We start from the raw sequence: 17,675 nt of genomic DNA, 5'->3' as shown, positions 1-17,675 counted from the left end.
ATACGTAGGTGTGTGTGTGTGTGTGTGTGTGTGTTCTACCAATTAAGATGAATTAATCAGAGTAGTTTCTCCAGAAAGATAGACAGAGAGGGCAGGGAAAGAGAAAAGACAAAGCAATAAGTGGGAGACGAGTGGGGTGAGAAACAAAGAGCGAGGAAAAGAGTGAGAGGGGGAAAAAGAATAAGAAAGCTAAAAATATCCTTTGAGTCGAGCAGCCGATGCAACAGTATAGTGTTGTTGTGCGTAACGCTCCAGTGCATCTCTTCGCTAAGTGCATCTGTCACTGTACTGAAGAGTTTTAATTGTAAATGAGCTGCTGTTTACCGTTCAGCGCTTTCTCAGGCACACACACACTGGCAGACAGAGTGTGTGCATGTACGTTTATAGAAGAATGTGGGTGTCCTCGCTTGTGGAAAATAAGGATGTGGATGGAGACATAATTGACTGTTCGCTAAGACTCGTCCCCCCCTACTTACTGTTGCTACTCAAGTTCTTCTTGTACAGTTTACTAAAAGAGGCTAAAGCTGCACGTTCCAGACAAAAAGTCAGCATCTTCGCCATTGGATGATCCATCTAGAAGACATGGAAATAAAGAAACAGCATTGTTCTTGTATTGCTGTGTAGAGCTAGTTAGTCCTAGTATTAAGTACGATAAGGAACTTTTTTTTCACTTTAAACTTTAAAAGAGAAAAGGCCTTTAGAATGAAGACTAACCAATGAGTTTGAGGACGTGCAGCACTATTTCACATAACATCGTCTGCGGGTAAACTTCCCCAGGATCACAGGACAGAGCCGCTAACACTAGCCTAAACTCTGATAGCATTCAAGACCTGCTTCTACAATAACAGCTAAGGATTCCTCAAGGATATTTAGTTTCTGTTTTTGTTTATTGAACCACTTTGTCTATTTTTTTTTTTCCAACCGTGAAGTGATCTGTGTTCATTTATGAGTCATGGGGATAAGATTAATGAAAAGTGAAGTATTGCTGCGTGGTCTTTGTACATCTTTTTCCTTTTAAGTATGTATGACTGTGTGTATCTTTGTGCATATTTTTAGACTTTAAAGTATATTATATAACAACTCTTGTGTTGTTTATTGCTACTTTCCCCTGTATCCCATGTACAGCAGAAGTCTTTAAGTACAAATGTGTATTATATGCATTTGTGTGTGCACGGACAGCTGTGCCTGACATGATGTGACTGTGATGGAGAAGAGAATGTAGCTGCCATATGTTCTCCAGTCTGCTGAGACAGATGTCTCAGCTTAGAAGAAGAAGACACAGTTAATGCCACTAAGATAATATATTACACTCTTACCGTATCTGACACCATAAACAACTAGGTGGCCTTCCCTCCTCTCTTGCACTGACCTAGAGATAGCCACTGTGCATTATTATAGTACCAGGAGCATGAAATATCAAATGTTCCTAACCACTGGGAAGAGGCATTAACCATGACAGGACATCTACAGCCCTGATAAAGTTGGAGATGGTCTTTGAGTGGGTGGGAGTGGATGAGTGGGCCAGTGTGAGGAGGGCAGAGGAAAGGTCCTTACTTTGGTAACCTCCAGTATTTTTATACCACTAAACCGCTTGACTTAATGATGCAAATAGAGTAGCAAGCCAATTATTCCATTTTGTGTGACAGAACCTAGATCCAGTTCAGCTTTTATATTTTGTATTTTAATCACAGGCTGTCTGGTGGCTCCTAACAGAAAAATAAAATCATCGGCTGTAGAGAAAGAGATGGTTTTACATTTCCAATAGATATCATTTTAAAGACTGCTGGTTAGTCCAGTATGACAGGAGAAACCATCGACAGAAACTTCCAAGTTCAACAAGGGTTTTATTGTAAGTAATCTGTGGAATTATTAGTACCAAGAAGCAATGTTAGCAAACTTTTGGTCGTCTTGTTCTCTTCGTGTTGAGATTTGTTTTCCATGTAGCTAGCTACACCTCTGTGTCTGGCCTTGAGTCCTGCTTGAACCTCACATTGTTTGGTTTTGGTTTTGAAGATTACATTGGAGAACACATCTGTATAATTTCTTCTGTGGCTCTGGAGGAGTTTTGTCAGGTCTGAGAAGATGTCCCAATGATGTCATCAGCGTTATCAGAAAGCCTGTGTTCCAAACTGCCATATGGAGTTTTAAAGATATGGACATTTTCCCAAAGCAGGGAGGGTGTAACAGAACACTTTATTGAGTTGCAATATGGGAAACTCATTGTTTTTGAATCAAACCATAATAGAGACTAAAAGTCAGGATATCTGCATATTTTTATGTGTCTCTTGTGAATCTCTCAACCTCTTGGAAATACAATTAGTTGCCAGAGTAGCCTGCCCCTTTAATCAGTTGTATTCAGGATTGGTTGCTATGGTTGCTATAATGAACTATACTATAAAAACCTACATAACATTCAATGCCAACATTAGAAAACGTTTTTACAATGACTGCGGATAGAAACTATGGTATGGTTAATGATAGGGAACGACTGTGGTTACAATGAACATTAATTGCAGGTCTATGACAGGACACAAACTCTTCTGCATTAAAGTCAGATGTGGTATACAGTAAATATGCCCATCCACCACCCTGACCTCATTATTATTATTACTGCACATTCTGCCTCTCTACACAAAAGGCACCTTCTGCATTGGCATTGAATGTTGGCAGTGGGTGTAAATTGTGATCTGTACAACCGTCCTAGGACCGATACAAACCTACAATCCATTCCGATGATGATTTATTTATTAGATGATTCTGCAAAACCACAAAGTTCAATCACTTCACAATTTTTTTATATAAAAAGATACCCAATATTTTAAATGATCAACACATGGCACTTCTGTATGGTTAATGTATATATGTGAAGAAGAGCCAACATGTGATACAGTACATATGAACGTGATGTTTATTGTGACTGTTCTAAATGTGCTTGGCTCTGCTGTTGAACTAAATAAGTTTAAAAATTCTGAAGAAAAATCATTTTATAACTAACTAGTGTGTTAATTTGAAGTGATGGTATAAAATATTTTTTTAAAATTGGTTTAAATTAGGCACAAAACAAACAGAACAAATATTTGAGAACTTTCCAGCCGATTTGAGAGACGGTGTAACAGCAGTGGACCTTTTTTCATGACTCATGTCAACACATCTAAATACTGGCTAACACAGAATGGAAAGTTAAATTAGGTGAATCTGAAATAACTCAAATCAGGTTTAATTGAGGGGAAAGTCAATAGAGACCCTCCCTCCCCTCCCCTCCCCTCACCCTGCTGTTATATTCGAAGGCTGTAATTCCACACACACTTCTATAATTGACCGGGATGCTTATTTTCTAAGTCCATCGAAAAGACCACTGGGCTTTTATCTCAAACTGTCTCCATGGTTACAGACTATGGTTTAGTTGATGAGTGTATGTGTGTGTGTGTGTGTGTTTGGGGTGGAGGGAGGTAGCTCCTAATTGACTGGCTGTTAAAGCTTTTAATGAAGAGTGGGCAGTCAGTGCTCCAATTAGCTGTGGGGGAGCCATCAGGGGATGGAAAGAGGACGGCAGCTCAGGAAAGAGTGGAGGAGAGGGGGGAGGAAGAGGACTGAGAGGGAGGAGCAGAAGAGGAAGGAACTCTGGGAGAGGAGAGAAAAATGGGGGCAAGAGGGTGAAAAGAGTGGCACTCATAAAAAGTGGGGTGAATGAGAGAGAAATAATGTTTTCTCAGTGTTCTTTCGTATTCTTCTAGTCGTGTACACGCAGCCATCATCAGCATACGCACTGAAGACCAAAGGGAATTATCCAGTTCCACACTGCACATTACACTATACAATAGTTAATCAACAGCAAATTATGAAGCATTGTAACATCAATACGCCGTTAATGCATTTAATTTGAGTATGGAATAATGAATTACCATAAACAGGTAATGGAAAAAGGAGAAGCTCGACGCTGCATTTATTTTGCATAAGCCACTGGGTCATATTTACCAGGAATTTGCAGGATTGGTTTAAGCACAAAACAGTAAGAAGACACATCTTCCAGCACAAATTAGATGTTGGAGGAAGTGCGGATGATGGATAAAAGAATTTCTGACAGGTTAATGCTCTTCAGTCAACTAAAGAGCATCATGGAAACTGCAAAGAGAAAACAGAGAGTAATTATCTTCCTTATCTGCAGGATGACACATGTCAGTGCCTTCCAAAACTGTTACAAATCACTGCTGCAAAAAAGTTTTTATGATCTTACATAGCTATAGTAAAAGTTTTGGTTTGCTTTTTGCACAAAAACAACTTGGTTATTATAGTCACAATTAAAAGAAAGTAATATTTACTGTCTGGAGGAAACAGGAAAGCAGTCTGCCATGTGTCAAAGTCAGACATTGTGTTGTTTATTTTGGTGTCTGAAACAACATCACACTACTTCCTGCTTTGACAGATAAGACTCTCTAGTCTTCCCTCTCTCTGTGGCCACCAGAGGGTTTTGTTACTGCAATGTAAACATATTCAGTCATTTATCTTGAGAGGACAGTCTCATGGAAGGAAGGCACAGGTAGCTGCATCTTCATGACAATAACTAACAGGTTTTATGGGAAATGTGGCTTTAATTTTGAGAAACTTTTGCTGACATGCTAACTAGCCCTGACACACACCAGTCTCAGTTCATAATAATAATATTTTTTGTTTATATTGTTTTACAGAAGTACATTATTTATAATCATATGGTAATAATATCCTGTACTCATGTTTAAAATGGTACACATATCACCGATCTGTACCTCCAATTTCAATTGTTGCAAACAGGGCTTACTACAGTAAACACACTTTTAACACACTTACATGGTGAGATCAGGTTATATTAATCCATTATGTTTTTTAATTATTGATACTGATAATGGAGTTGCTTCTCTACCCCACTGGATATCTTTTTTGTTAAAATGTTAGTATTTTGTGAAATATTACTCTAATACCAAACCTAAATACAAAGAGCCAAGTGTGGTTGGATTTATAAAAACACACTTGAATAAGAACCAATTAAACAGACCGCCTCAAAGGAGCTGGCTTCTCATCCATCCATTTCTTCACTGTCTTTGAACAGGCCAAGTTCCTTCTGATAAACAGCTATAATTGCCTATTTTTAAGCCTCTTTGGAACTCCCACTTTACATGAAATATTCATGATGAAACAGTGTAAATGAAAAGAGACATAAGAAAGAAAGAACAAACACAGTGTATTATTAGATTGTATAATTCTTCATATACTGCTTAGTGCAGCTGTGTTTGTACTGTACCTACTGTACACAGTTTGTCAATCATACATGATCAATCAGAAATCACCATATAACACCATCTGTGTCAACACCACTGCTCCATTAGGCTACTGCCTTATTCATGTTTATGTAAGTGATTTGACATCATGTGACAGCGAAAAAAGTCTAATCATGTGTCACAAAGAGAAAGAAAATTATGGGAAAAAATCTGCAGAGGCAGATGTGTAAGTGTAAGCTTAACATGCAACCATTGGCACAGAAAAATGCATGATATCACATAATAAATACATGCAGAATTGACTAAAGATCACACAACAATAAAGTAAAATGTAAAATAAAAACACAATCTTGATTTCAAACTGAATACAGATGCAAATGTAACAGGAGGAAGACATCCTCATAGTCAGAAATAGATTGACAGTATATTCATGAATGAGCTGTTTATTCTCAGACACATAAATATTACAAGAGGAAGTGACATGACAGTCTTCAGTTTAGCTTGGGAATTTTCATTTTAATATGTATAAGACATATTTGAATAATTATAACCGAGCTGCATCAGGTCTAGTCACAACCTAGAAACAAGCGATGCAAGTTTATGTGTATTCATATGTGTTTATTCAGTGTATTTACTCCGTGTGTGTGTCTGTGTGTGTTGCAGGTGCAGTGGAGGTGAGGAAAGAAGGTCTGGATGCTCAGATCAACCGCCTGGCTGAACTAATCGGACGACTGGAGAATAAGGTAAGGAATACACATACACACACACACACACACACACACACACACACACACACACACACACACACATACAAACACATACACAAGCTTGTCTTTGTAACTTGAGAAGATATTGCACTGACTTACATGAATTCCCAGGAGGTATATCATATATAAGTCTGGTAATATTCTATATTTTTCTTACTTACTACAGTACCCAGTACTGTTCAAAGAAATCACTGAGCCTTTTTGAAAAATAAAAGTATGTATTTGCGACCCATTTTCAGAAGGTCACGTCTTCAGTAAGAACAAGCCCTATGGCAGTGGCTCCCAAACATTTTGGCTTGTCAACCTTTTAAAATGATACAAGTCAACTCAAGCCTACATTATATGAAGGTTACATATTTCTATGAGCTGTGTGCACTTCAAGCAAGCTTTTATGGCTGTGAGGAGGTGAACCTGTCAAGTATTTTACAATAAAAAAGCTAAGATAAAAGATACATGTCCTAAAACATAAGAATAATTGTATGGAGCAGAGAAATGTTTTTGTTCTTCTTTCCTAACTTGTTGACCTCCTTTGGGGTTTCTAAACCCCAGGCTGGGAACCACTACCTTATGACAGACAGACACATTGTTGGTTTTGGTCTTTTCATGGAATTTGTAAGAAAAAAAATACAGAATAATGACAGCCTCATTCTTTAACCCAAAAATAAAATGGTTTACTTTGGTGTACCAATTTTCTGTCCCCAAATTTGAGGTGAGTCCCTATAATTATGCTGTATGAATATATCAGTGTCTCCACAACAAGATTATTGCAAGCACACACACACTCATTATTACCAGGTTGCATATCTCTGTCTTAGAGGTAGACTCTATAATAATTTGGTTTATTTGACCTTTTTATACAAATATTGAGAGGCTTGCTGCAAGCAAATTCATGTACACAGAGGAGGAAATATTACTGTAGATCATATGTATAAAAACATATTTCATATTGTCACATTGTAAAGAAATACAAAATAAAGAATACAATTGTACATGCAGACAGACTGATGGACAGTGAACTCTCAGATTGCTTGAACTCTTCAATCAACTACAGGCAGCACAAGCCAGTGATCTTGTCCTCATACTAAACTTTTTTTTTTACCAAGTTGTCAAATGCAGAGGATTTAGATGTTTGAGATGTTACATTGGCCAAATTGGGCAATGCCAAAGCGACACACTGATATCAGAGGTTTGTAAGCGACAAAGGAGCACAAAGGAAAAATGGAGCAGAGGGAAAGAGGAAAAGAAGCAGGGGGTTAATGAGGAGGTGAGGGAGGAAGATAAGGAGTTGATTAACACTAAGTGAGAGAAAAGGAAGGATGGAGGGAGGGAGTGGATGAGAGAAAGACAGAGGACGCAATTAAAAGCCTGATGTCCAAAGTATTGCAATTTTTTTTTTTTTTTTTTTTTTTCCTCTTCGTAGCAGCTCTCTGGTCCCAGATGCCTCTTCATCCTCTTCCCTCCCCCTTTCCTCCATGTTCAGATCTATCACCTCCCTCCTCTCCTCCTTTATTTTCTTCCTTTTTCTTCTCCTTCTCTATGCCTCTTGTTTCTCTTTCTCCCTCTTTGTCTCTTTATTCCTCTGCGTTGCCTGCTTCTCGTCCAGTGCTGAACATGTTGAGACTAATGGAGCCCTAGGAGACTCAGCTGTCATTAGAAGAGCAGGCCACTACGGCAGATAGAGCGAAGAATAACTAAAAACATTGTTCTGCCACAGAGGGAGGATGAGGGGAGAGAGTCACATAAAGAAGGAAGAAAATGAGAAGAAGAATGAAGTGAGTGAGCGGTTGATTCAGCTTAGAAGTAAATACCTGTTTGTGTGAACAGACCTCCAAACCTGTTTCCTGTTTAAAAATGACCTTTAGCCCTTGGCCCTGGATGCTGATTTGATTTACCTCTAACAAATTGTCCACGTGTTTCTCTCATTCAAGTGACCTCCATTTTAGCAGAAATGATTGAAACGGCTTCCAGTAAAAAATTGTCCAATAATCACCTGTGACCCAGAAGCCCTCCAGACAGCACATTATTCTTCTCAGTGGACGGCTGTTTACAGTAACCGTGGCACAAAGGACGTCTTTGCACGGTTGACTAAACACAGTCTCGGCTGATTTTTACCTGTTTAGACAGGAATGAAAACTCCTCAGGAATTATTTATGTGTGGTTTTTTTACCGCCTAAAAGTAGCCAGTCATCAATTGAAGCTTGAAATTTCAGCAAAGGGAAAAGTAGAGATGACAGTGAATGTTACAGGTTGATTTATAATTTCCCTTTTCCTCTAATCAACAGAATAAATCCGAAGGGACTTACAATCTTAATGTCAAGCAACCTTCCAACATCCCAGTAACCAGTAGACAGATGTAGACCTGTATCAATGAATAACAATGAAGTGAAAGGTTGCAATGAAGGAGGTTAGTCACACTAATATCAAAGCCAGGAGCTGTGGATAGAGGTGAATGAATATGTAGAGTATAGAAAGTGCGATCACTCAGTAAGGACCTCCGTCGCAGCGAGTTCAAATGCAGCTTGAGTTTTCTCTTTTTGTCTCGGTGTGTACATGATTATCTTACGCTACCTTTCATATAAATAAGTTATTGCCCTCCGTGAGCCTCTGCATCCCTCAGGGAGGCTGCTCAAGAATGAAGCGGAAAGGGAAAAGGGATGTGACTTTATTCTTGGAGATTTTCTGTTGTGTTTTGACCTCGTAAAATGAAAGTGTCATCCACCACCCGCTGACGGATATGTTGTCCTGGTTGTCCTGGCAACTGAGCCCCCATAAAGACCTCTGCATTCATGGCCCTGGTTTTTCTGATAGGACTTAAATTGTCAGAGTCTGGTGACTCAGAATAGTGTTTGGGTTGGTTAATCTAGTCTTACTCAGATATCCATTCAACATCTTTGAAAAACTGAAAGAGTAATGAAGGACAATATATGGTACAGTATATAACTACAAAATTACAATATAACTGCTAATGACATAAGACAAAATATTCTCTCCGTGTTTTGAGTGTAAATTAAAAGCATTTTTAAAAATAACATGTTATAAAATGAACAGAATAGAACTTTTTCCGTCCAGGTCTCACACCAACTACTAACCATTCTGCTAAGAAAATTTGTGAATTCTCATCCAGAAAGTGGGTAGCTCCTGGTCTGAAAAGTGAAGCCAATGCGGAAATGCCTTAAACCTGCGTTCTTTCTAATGGCCATTAGGGGGCGACTCCACTGGCTGCAAAAAGAAGGCAGTTTGTATGGAAGTCTATGAAAAAATAACTCTACTTCTCACTTGATTTATTACCTCAGTAAACACTTTCCTAATGAGTTTTTGTTCTCAATCGCTAGTTTCAAGTCGTCTTCAATACAGCATGATGTTCATTTTGTAAATTATGGTCCCATTTAAAGTAAAATAGACCTTAAAGCAGCGTGTGCTTTAGGGCTTGGCTACATTGTGATTGGCAAGTCACTACCATGGCAACAATGTTGATAACATAAAGTTAGATTCACAGACTATAGGCATAGCTGCCGCTATTTCAAAGTGTGTTTTCAGTTCATGAAAGTTAATTGTAACATTTAGGTCTCCTAAAAAAAAGTCTTGTTCAGCATTTGGTTATGATAAAAGATCCTCTAAGGAGTCCAATGTTCAGTTTTTCTTGTGAGTACATTTGTGTTAATGGTTTTAGGCCTGTTTTTCACTAGCGGAAATTAGCATTAGTATTGGCATTATCACAGTTAACTGTAGACTTTAAATGCACCATGCTAACCAAGCTAGCAGCCAGCACTAGGGTCAGCTCCACCCTCTCGTCCAAATATGGTCTCTTTTGGCTCCAAAAGTCAAAGATGGTGACGGTCAAATCCAAGATGGCAACAGTCAAATCGCTAAACTCAAGGCTTCAAAACAGCAGTCCACAAACCAATGGGTGACATCACGGTGACTACGTCTATATTTTTTTTACAGTCTATGCATCCAGATTAATTGTTTTAAGGATCACCTCAATGAGAACATCAGTCTTAAGTGCATAGATTTTGCCTTCCCAACTAAAACTTAATAAAATAAAGTCATGTAAAAGAGCTTATCTTTGATTCATTATACTTTTTTATTTTGGAGGTCTTGTATTTTCATTTGATTTCCCACATTGGTGATTTTCTTTGTGAACAAAAGAACACACCCCTAAAATTACCCCTACAAAGGAGACAAAGAATAGCAGAAAACGCTGCACAAATAAAAGTCACCAAATGTATATGTTGTAATGTAAAGTTTGTTTTAATAAGAATAATGAGAGCTACAGAAAAACAAATTAATGGCCATTTTCTGCTGGGTTACATTTTCAGAGGGCCAGACAATAATACTACAATAATCATCATATCATATCAAAGCAAAATTGTGTCTTTGAGGAGGCAAATTGAATATGGTTTTGTCCCTGTTTGGCCTGATATTACTGCATGGACCACATTATTAAGATTGTACATGAGTCTGGAAAAGGAAATTATATGATCACACTGCGTCAGAGTGAATCATGAATTGTTTACTGAATGAATAATAAGCCAGCTACACAGTGAGTGATGTGGTGCCTGGCGAGATGAAAATAGTGCCCTTTGTTGGCACCACTGCTCTGTGATAACACACTGGAAATCCTGTTACCTGCAAACACTCCCCAAACTGGCAAATTCATGTTGCTACTGTAGTGCGGTCTCACTTTCAGATTTTCTCTTGCTGTCTTTCTCTGCGCTCCCCTCGGAGTTTGTTTGTTTGTTCTTTGGATGCAGAATATTGTTTAGTGCTTTCTATTTGCCACAGGCAAGAAAATATGTTTCCCTTGGAAAAGTCAGTCCACAGGATGATAACCTTTTAACAGGTTATGAAACAGTCTCATAATGCCTCTACATGACCTACATAAGCAAACGAGACCATCAGCGAGAAGATTGGCTATTTCTATATAGTTATTCTAAATGCCTGCCGGGGTCAGATTCCCCATGAAATCAGATGAAACAATTTACAGCAGGTAGACCGGAAGAGCCTATGTTTACATTACATGTAGCATTGTAGAATGAGGGAATACAAAGATGTTACTAGGATGGGGGGAGGATATTCTCTTTGTTTGATAATGTTAAAAGTAAAGTAAGACTTCCCGACTCATTTTAAAAAAGATGAGAGAAATGGAAGGAGAGAGCTCGAGCAAGCTGAGAGCATCTGCGAGAGAGAGAGAGAGAGAGAGAGAGCAGCTGTGGTCAAGCGAGCTAGAGAGTGAATGAAGAAAGCGAATGGCAGTGTAGTGAGAACAAAGGACTGAATCTGAGAAATAAAATGTTATTTTCTGATTGTTTTACAGCAGTTACATTCTAAAGCATAAATAAACACACCCACAGCTCTGCACAATCTTGTGGGAAGGTGCCATGTTGCTGGATTTGGTGGTGAATGCAGCTTTACATAGCCACAAATACATACATTACCTCATCGCTATGCATCCTGCAAACAGCTGTGTTTACAAAAAGAGTATTAAAAATAAATAGCGTCTTTCTTTCACTCTCCTCCAAAACAAATGCACACACTAGCCAAGATCTTGATGACACGAGGCAGTGGTGCTCATGGGAAATGCAGTCTTCATTCTGGGAAAATCACTACCACTTTTGTCTACAGGCCACTAAAAAACACAAAATGAAAGTTCTTTGTAGTAACTTTAATACTGACAAGCAAAATGATGCAGCCTTTTCTTTTATTAACAAAAGAATGCAATGCGTCAAAGTCATTCTCTCTGAAGGCTAAAGAATATGTAAATACAAATATATCCCAGGAAAGTAAATTCTATGGAAATTCAATTGAAAACTGCTTAGATAAAAAAGACATATGGGAATACCTTTTTTTGGCTATTCCAGTACATTAAATACCTGGAAATTAAAGGTACCCTGTGGACCTTTTGACCAATAGCAGCGCTATGGAGCGATGTTTTTGTGAATAGTATTGTGCCTGGCACCTGCACGCACACAGGTGACATGATCCACGTTCCTGCTGCCGGATTCACGCTATTTGCTGATCAACAGTTTAGTGGCAGTAACGTGCAAATAAACATTGTAATGTGCAAACAAGGGCAAAGAAGAAGAATACTGTGAGCTAGCAAACATGAGCATGAACAATGCAGAATTTGAAATTTAAAAAATCAGCTTTGCAAAGATTTTATGATGAAGGAAATTCATGGAACACGTTTGCCAATCCTCAAGGATACACAATGTGTTTTGGTAAGTAACACTGAATATAAACATCATTTTTGTCTGTTTACAAGAAAACTCCACAGGACACTTTTAAGATACTTCATAATATTGATGCAGAACATCTTGAAAATCTAATAATTCCATATTGTAGGTTTGCTTATTGATTTGCATCAGTGCCCCCAATGACATGAATAAATGCAGAGATTCATTTTTTTATATATTCCTGTAAAAAGTTAAAATATTATAGTTGACAGATCTTGCGCTCAGGACGTATCCATACATTTATGTGATCAAATGTGATTTGGGGCAACTAGCTAACCTTCGTGGGTCATGGTAGCTAGTAAAGTGATATCATAGTAAGAAGTGTGTGCCAGTAAAAATGATTTTACAAATTTCCAAAAGAGCATGATTGTGCTCTAATTTATTAATTTTCCCCTCATCCTCTGTCTGGCTGGAGGACAGCAGTCCTTTACAGTTCAGTTGTGTGCTGCATTTTTTAAGATGCAAGCACTTTTGAGAGATCCAATCAAATCTGAGGAATGAATAAAAGCAGATTTTATTTTTAATGTTATTAGATACTCCTTTATTTGACAGGAAGAAGTAAGGTCCACTGGGTTAATATGGATCTAACCTCCACCTCTCACCCCCTGCATGTAGTTCACTGTGAGTTGTGCTTTGCAGTTAAGAAGATATCAGACAGTGAGTCTTCAACTCTGAAGACTTATATACCAAAAAATCGACAACACACAGCACCCTCAATTTCAGTCCAGCTGTGACCAGCCTGTTCCACATTATACCCAAATCATTCATCCCAGAGCTCAGTATGTTTTCAGTAGTTTTTACTCTGTGTGTGTGTGTGTTTGTGTGTGTATGTGTGTGTGTGTGTGTGTGTGTGTGTGTGTGTGTGTGTGTGTGTGTGTGTGTGTGTGTGTGTGTGTGTGTGTGTGTGTCACCTGCCCACTGAGCCACTGAGACCCCACTGACTTTACCTGTTACCTTCCGAGTGAGGCAGACACTATTCATTCACAGTAGCAACAGGTATACTTATCAGTCACCTTGGTGACAGGAACCTGCAGCGCTTACTGTGATTTATTAGAACAGGTTTATATAACTGTGACTCACTGGCTGTGAGAGTGGAGGAGAAAACTGGAAATGAATGTCTCGTCATTTTCACACAAACACACACACACACTGTACCATGAGCCCACCTGGTTTGGTCTGAAGAGCATATTTGGACTTCAAGAGTTTAAGCACAAAGACTCTGTCCAAAACTAACAAAATTGCTTACCAGCACCTCTAAAGCTCAGTAATAAACACATTATATCTTGTTTGTCAGGTTGCCTGGCAACCTCATGGTCATAAGAAGACTCAAATGACTACGCTCTGCCAAGAAATAGTGTAAACCCCCTGTAAAACCACAACGTGCCATTTTCACACTTCGTTTTTTGAGCAAGCAAACAACATATGATATTTTTATTAGTGAACTTAAGAGGTGCAGGTAAGCAGATTTTATTAACGTAGGACAGAGCCAGGCTAGCTGTTTCCCCTTGTTTCCAGTCTTTATGCTAAGTTAAGCTAACAGCCGGCTGGGTGTAGCTTCATATTTAGTGTACAGACATGAGAATGGTATTGATTTTCTCATGTAACTCCCGGCAAGAAAGTGAATAAGTATATTTCCCCAAAATAAGAAAATATTCCTGTAAAGATATTACAAGCCTCACTCCTTTATTTTGCACTCAGGCTTATGAAAAATTATTTTAATTAATTTGTACCACCAATAGCTCTGCATCATGATGTTCAGTAAAATTTGGCATTTCAATGTTCTTGTTTGTTTAGATCTTTCATGCTGACATAACTCATTCTGTTTTATTTTGTGCTTCTCATATTAGCATCCATCCAACACCTCTCTGATCCCTCATCCAGCATTCCCCGCTGAACTTAATTTTCATCTTTTTTTAAAAAAAACACCATCCTCTGCTTTCATGTCTGTTTCTGCTCTCAGTGTGTCCACTAATACCTCGGGCTGTGAGTGACTAATGCCTGCTGCACGCTGTTGTTGTAGTAGTTGCTGTTGTTGGTCTTGTTGATTGACATGTTGCTGTTGTTGTTGTTATTGTGCTTCTCCTTGCAGACGGTCTGGTTTGATCTGCACCAGAGGCTAACAGACACAGACGGCACCACCAGCGCAGTAAGTAGACACTAAACGAATAAGTGTTGTACATTATACTGCCACACACAGCCCCAGGTGCAGCATCACTTACTGCTGCCTTGCAAAGGCCAATAACCCACTGCAGCAGTACGCCAGTTGAGTGTAAGACAAAACTTTGTGATGCAATTAACATGGGACGGCACTTGTGTATGACTGGCGTGGCTCAAAAATAGTCATGGTCTCAGTGCCTGTCCCACAGGGGCTGATCTTTTGAACTATTTCCCAGGAAATATGCTTGTTTCATTGTGTTGTCTGGATCTGAATAATTTACAGACACTGAGTATTCTTCTGCAGAATTAATCGAGTCACACACTATCTCACAGTATCTAACACCTACAGAGAAAATAACATACATCATATTCAGGATGTGTGATATAAATTCTGCAATAATGATCAATGATTCATACAAAAAGCCACATGCTGTGTGGGCTTCTTCTTTTCAGTTTGGATAGAATCTTAAATCAGAACATTTTCAGTAACGTAATCAACTATTTCACACCATTTTCAGATAATGTCACCCAAGACTGCTTTCTCGAACACAACTAAGGATCTACAGCACGTGGCGTATATGGCTACTGATAGCAGCATAAAAAGATAACACAACAAGCAACAATTCTTACATTACTGGCTGGTCACACCACCTGTTTTTAACAAATCTACTTGAAATTACATTCAAAACAAAGATTATAAGTGCTGCTATTAAACTGGAGGTCCAGCTTATAACAGAGCACTTCAACTATTGTAAATAGTCTCTTAATGAACCGTGTATATTTGAAGGCTATTTTTCAACCAGCATGACATTAACATAATTATGAACAACTTGTAGTGAAAAATAAGTTAGCACTTACAGTTTCATTTACACACAACTTACAGAAATCCCTGACGACCTGATTAGCACTAGAACACTCACTCAACCTTTCATGGGAACGCTGGCTGAGTTGAGTGACGTCCATTTGATGATCATGTCGACACTGCCCTAGGATGAATCAGAGCAGGGAAATCTGCACACTTAATAGACCTGAACGCCTGCAAAAAGTCACAAGCAATTTGAAATACAAATTTACTGAATTCAAGTGCACTTCTCATTGTAGAGAGGGTGTAGTTCAGTTCAAGACTTGATTCTTGTTTATGGAATCGGCTGATGGATATTACTTTCACTACTGTAAAGTTACAGTACATTCACACCAGAACAAATGATAAATGGATTCTGGAAAAATCTATTCCATGTGGTTTCTTCTTTCACGAACAACCACTAGAAGAGCAGATATGTGCCATACTGAGTTAAAAAAAAAAGATCCTCCTCTTCTGTCTGCAGGAGACTAGAATAATAATCACCTATTGCACTTTTGCCCACAGCAGTGGTGCCACTTATGGATCCCCATTAGCTGCTGCAAGCAGTGAGCCCTGACTAAATTGGCCAGTTGTCATGGGCACCGACACAGAAAGGTTATTATGAGAGAACACTCACATGCACTGAAAGGGAGAAGTTTCAAGTTGTGATTTGCCTGTAAAATGCAGCTCACACTAACACTCCAAAAACAGCCAACAAGGAGCGCTTATAAAGGCAATAAGTCAAGGAAGAGGTGATATTAAGAAATAAGAAAAATAAATTGGAAAATCATTAAAAATAAGAAAAAAAACTTTGAAGGCAATTAAAGAAGTAGTCATTGGCAATTACCCTGCTCTCCAGGGTCCATTCGGTGGTGCTTTCCAAAAACAGAGTAAGAGTATCAAGTGAGGCGATATTTGCCTTTGCGATAATCATATTTTTACACAAACTGGGAAAACACTCTGCATCAGTGCCCACAGTAATGTAGCAGGGGCTTCATCTCATTTTCTCTGAGCTCCTTAGCATTTTTGTCTAATGGATTCACAGTCTTATCAGATGAACAAACGTCATATTTACAAACACTTTTTGTATTATATTCATGTAAGTATTCATTTCAAAATGTAAAAAAAAAATGTTTTTCACACGTCAGCCATAATAAATAGTTTTACATGCATTCTGCACTCAGTGTATAAATGTATGAATGAATGTTCAATCTAAAGTGGGATTCACTCTACTGTACTTATTGGCTTACACTTTGAAGGAAGCCCAGCCTCTTGTTAGGTATCACGCTTTTTATGCCTGATCCTCCACCACAGTATCCCATTTTCACTTTTACTTTAAACTGTTTGCCCTTTTTAAATTGCAGTCTTAGATATCAAGATTTGCTCCCCAGTTTTTTCAGACTTCAAAAAATCAAAATAAGAATATTTTTTGATGCCAATAAAAGAAATTCTATAAGATTCAGGCCCAGAATTACCCACAGTGGTGAAATTAGATTCTTGTTTAACTAATAAGAAAGCAGCTAATTACATAGTCGGCAGATTGGACAGCCTTCTTTGCAGGAAAGGGCAACTCAAATGGTAAAAGTTCAGTCGTGGGGTTTGGCCGATAAGCACAGAAAAGAAAAGTAATGAATTAAAAGTAGAAATGTCCATTCACAAAGGCCACAATTCAATTTCAATTCAAATGTACCTGGGAATAATAGTGAGGAAAAAATCACATTAAATGGGGCCTATTATGCACATTCCCCACTCCACATTTTTATTGTGGGTCTCCACTAGAGCAGCTTTGCATGATTCATAGTTCTAAAAAGTCCATATTTATCTTATACTGGTCCTTTATGCAGCCCCTCAGTTCAGCCTCTGTCTGAAACAGGCTCATGTCTCTTTAAGGCCCCCCTCTCTTCTGATTGGTTAGCCTCCAGAAGCTACATTAGGGCCGACTTCTATCAGCTCTGGAGGCCACGGAAACGATCTATAGTAGCAGGATTTCACTTCTTTTTCTCCGTCTTTACTCCAAATGTCAACTTCTCAAATCCATCCGTACATGTTGAAGCCCAAATCTGATGCGAAATATGAGAGTTGACAACACAAACATCTGCAGAAACAAAGATTACAGCAGGACGTCTCTGTTTGGTAAATATAACACTCATTACCTGCTTACTGTGTGACATAATGGTGTAAATTGGGAAATGTGCTAAAATGCCGACTGAAGTGGAAAACATCAGCTGTCAGGAAATAACAAAGGTAACATAGCTAAAATGTTATTCTGCTGTCACTTAACAACTGTATAGTATCTCCCTGCACTGTTTGTGCTGTGCCTGGAGATGATCATAGAAAGAAATCCGTCACTTAAATAGAAAAAAAACGTCTGAAACCTGGCAGTCAGAGCAGTCTGAAGCCTGAGCTCTCTGTTTACAGGGGT

General features: G+C 38.6%; 1 protein-coding gene across 1 annotated transcript in view; it reads left to right on the top strand.

The window, feature by feature from the left end:
* Positions 1-17,675, top strand: part of necab2 (N-terminal EF-hand calcium binding protein 2) — a 136,232-nt gene that overhangs the window by 75,427 nt on the left and 43,130 nt on the right. The window contains exons 8-9 of the mRNA XM_042410914.1: positions 5,916-5,995; positions 14,345-14,401. Of these exons, the coding sequence (XP_042266848.1) occupies positions 5,916-5,995; positions 14,345-14,401 (137 nt within the window). The remainder of the gene's footprint in view (positions 1-5,915; positions 5,996-14,344; positions 14,402-17,675) is intronic.

The sequence above is a fragment of the Thunnus maccoyii genome, chromosome 5 (assembly GCF_910596095.1).
Source record: "Thunnus maccoyii chromosome 5, fThuMac1.1, whole genome shotgun sequence".
In the NCBI taxonomy this organism is placed as follows: Eukaryota; Metazoa; Chordata; class Actinopteri; order Scombriformes; family Scombridae; genus Thunnus; species Thunnus maccoyii.
This window is presented reverse-complemented; position numbering and strand designations above follow the sequence as displayed.